Source organism: Monopterus albus, unplaced genomic scaffold, assembly GCF_001952655.1.
Source record: "Monopterus albus unplaced genomic scaffold, M_albus_1.0 scaffold32.1, whole genome shotgun sequence".
NCBI classification, from domain to species: Eukaryota; Metazoa; Chordata; class Actinopteri; order Synbranchiformes; family Synbranchidae; genus Monopterus; species Monopterus albus.
The window spans coordinates 387,353-390,943 of NW_018127912.1; the positions used below are offsets into that span (position 1 = coordinate 387,353).

At 40.4% G+C, this 3,591-nt stretch overlaps 1 protein-coding gene across 1 annotated transcript in view; it reads right to left on the reverse strand.

The window, feature by feature from the left end:
• Positions 1–6: 6 nt before the first annotated feature.
• LOC109958379 (uncharacterized) overlaps positions 7–3,591 on the reverse strand; it is a 66,182-nt gene continuing 62,597 nt past the window's right edge. The window contains exon 5 of the mRNA XM_020596947.1: positions 7–706. Within this exon, the coding sequence (XP_020452603.1) occupies positions 652–706 (55 nt within the window). The 3' untranslated portion in view covers positions 7–651. The remainder of the gene's footprint in view (positions 707–3,591) is intronic.

Consider the following 3,591-nt stretch of genomic DNA (forward strand, 5'->3'; position numbering starts at 1 on the left):
GATGTTGGTCAAGATCAGATCACATTTCATGACCAATTTATGCAGAAAACCAAGAAGTTACAAACAGTGCCCTTGCTTGATCTTGCGACTGTAGTACTAACACACACTGTTTTAGACTGCAAATATCGTAAACTGGCCAGTTAAGGGTTCCTGCTGCTAGAATGTAATATCTCTGGGGGCATCTTTTTATATTCCAGATAGCTAACCTGAGAAAACATTCAAATATGTTAAGGACATATTTTAGTCAACATCTTAAGCTGTTATAACACCATCTGTTGTTAACCATCTCCTACTTTGGAAAACTACATGTGCCCTGCAGCTCTTATGAGCCTATCTAATGTGCCTAAAGTGTCTGTGTGGTTAGTTATTTCTTTACCATATTCAACTCTAATATGTCTGATTGTGGTTGGTCAACCTCCCCTATGTCACCCCCATCCCACCTCTCCACACATCTTCAGTGCCTCCTGAAGAGAATGTAAGTGTGGAGTACCAGTACTACTACAATTACCAGTACTACTACAAGTACCAGTACTACTACAAGTAGCACCCAGATCAGACAGTGTTGATTGGCTATGGTGTTCTCCAGGGTGTGCTTCTCCATGATATGTATGAGGGCGGTCGCGATGCTCCACACTACCAATATAGCAGCCATCATGATGTTGGGAGAGACCACTGAGAGTACCGCCTGCAGCCGGGCCCCACTGCACTACAGAGAGCAAGAGAAGAGGGTGACATGGTGCACAGAGGAGAAAATGTGTGGGCACAGTGATTGCCTGCAAAACAACACAGTTATGAACACAATTTGGTCCAGAAGAGCTCCATATGAGAAAACGGGGGTAAAAAGAAAAACTCTGGTGTTAGATTTTACCCAATTCTTTTGTTGGAAGCATGAGAAGTGAAGACAGGAGAAGACTGTTTAAAATCAACAGGAAGTTTACTCAAAGTCTGGGCACAGGTGAAGCCATACAGCGCTGGGATCAGAGAGACAGAGCTCCTGCAGGAGATCCATTCTCTGAACCCTGAGTTACATGTTTTCATTGCATTTATCTGCTTGGGCTAGACCCGCCTTAGACAGAGGTACAACATTCCACACTTCATAATCCTATTAGCCATTTGGCGTGAACAGGTCAACCCCTGCCTGCATTTACTTGCTGAAATGTGATCTAAACCAGGTGTGTGTGTGTGTGTCAGGTGGCTGCTTGAAGGTGCAAAACAGGCCAACAGGTCTTTGTTAAAATGTAAAATAGGCTGTCTAGTTACTTGAAGGTACAGACATCCTGTCTCTACAGGGTTTGCAGCATGCAGTTCCAAAGTTTCATTCAGTACAATACAGCAGTCCTCAATACAGTTTTAATATGTATAAGCAAGGAAACTAAAGGTATGAAAAGAAACAAAGAAAATGAAGAACTGAAAAGTAATTAAAGGAAACTAAAGTTATGAAAAGTAACTAAAGCTTATACAGTAACTAGAACCTATAAGAATCAAATCTTACGGTGGGAAGAGTGAAATGTCTGATCAACACACCATTGTCATACTCTTTCCTTCTGCGATGAAGAGAACCGAGCTACAATTGAATTGCCATAAATTGACCAGCTTTCAGCATAAAAGATGTTTACGTTAAAATGAGGAAATGCATCAATTTCTCACATTTAAGCAGAAGCCATCAAATACTCATTTTTGCTTGGAAACTGACAAACATCAAAATAGTTGCTGAATAATTTTTGGCCAATTTAGATCAACTGATTGTAGGGCTACTGCACTTAAGTACACTTCTTCGATACTCGATTGAGTATTATAGCCTATCATTCTACTTCACTACAGTTCAATAATGTATTTAAATCACTTACCTGTTTGCCAGTACTTCTAAATTAAAGTATCCTGGTTACCAAGTAGAATTAGGATACCTCCAGTTGGCCTACCTACAACATTAAAATACAGCTTACACATTAAAATTCCAAGCTTAGTTAAATAAAAACTGGGGGAAAAATAGATTAGCAAACCTTAGCCATACTGACTAAGCATCTTACATGAATTCACACGATCTGACATTTGATCTTGTAAGAGTAAACAACCTGATTCTGCAGTGCAACAGGAAACAGTTTGAAGAAACCGAGGGACAATACGGGAACTAGAAAACTGCATTTCCTGTCGAAAATGCGGGTGTGGATGCGAATTGCTGAAAGATGGCCCTGAATATGCTGAAGACTTTGACACCTGAATGGTTTTGCTAGCTGAAAGTATGCTGAAGTAGAATTTCCTTATTCTTTTGAATGGTGCAAAACTTTCAAAATAAAGCTACATATTTCAAAAGTATGAAGTTGTCCTTAACTAGAGTTGTCATGTTTTCTTCAGGTTGAAAGAGATTACTGCCCCCATGCAACAGAAAGAGAAGCAGGCAGGACATGGGGGAAGAAAGGTGGAAAGAGAGGAAGAGGAGAGAGGGAGAGGAATAAGCAGAAGAGATGGAAGGCAAAGGTCAGATGAGAGAGGGAGGAGAGCGGCGTCAGAATGAGGTGATGGGAGCAAGGACTCACCAGAGAAAGACTGTTTCCTTTGAGCAATATCAAGTGATAAGGAGACCACAGACCACTCTTCATACATGTGAACATGTTATTGTATTCAAATGCTGTGATCTGCTGTTGACTGAATACATTTTGATAAAATCTGTTTGACTTATCCACAAATTTTTTTTCTTCTTGGCACTCCTGCAACATATTTTCACAAATCTTGAGATGATGATGAAGGACCAAATGAACATTTTCACAACATTCCAAGGATTGAAATCTGTTGCTGAAGAACAGATAGCTGTTGAACCAAATTTGTTGCCATTAGGTAATCACCAGTGTGTTGCAAACCTGGAGGAGCGCGTGGGTATAAAGTGACGTACATTGTGATTGGGGGTTTTCTATTTGTAAGTTTGAAATACAGTCACAAGAAAAAGTCATGACACTGTTTGCAATGTCCTGGTTTTCTGCATAAACTGGTCATGAAGCGTGATCTGATCTTCACCAAGGACACAAATATTAACAAATGCAATATAGAAATAACATCATAGCGGGCCTGAGAACAAGAATGAACTGGCAAGGGAGTGGTAAGTGAGCTGGGTATAAGTAAGGGGAAGAACTAATGAAGTGCAGCTGGTGATAATCAAAGGAAGTGGAGCAGGTGTGCATGGTGGTGTAATCAGGGACCGAAAAGAGAAATGAAGTGAGGGAGGTGAGAGAGGCAGGTGCAGCTGAGCAAACCTGACACTTCCACACAAACTGAAGTTAGTCATGGCATTCCACAAGGGTCTGTGTTAGGTCCAATTTTCTTCACTTTATACATGCTCCCTTTAGGCAGTATTATCAGGAAGCACAACATAAATTTCCATTGCTATGCAGATGATACTCAATTATATTTATCTATGAAGCCAAATGAATCAGATCAGCTGGTCAAACTTCAAGCATGTCTTAAAGACATAAAGGCCTGGATGACCTGCAACTTCTTACTTCTAAACTCTGACAAAACTGAAGTTATTGTGCTTGGGCCTGAAAACCTTAGAAATCTGCTGTCTAATCATATAGTTACTTTAGATGACATAGCTCTTGC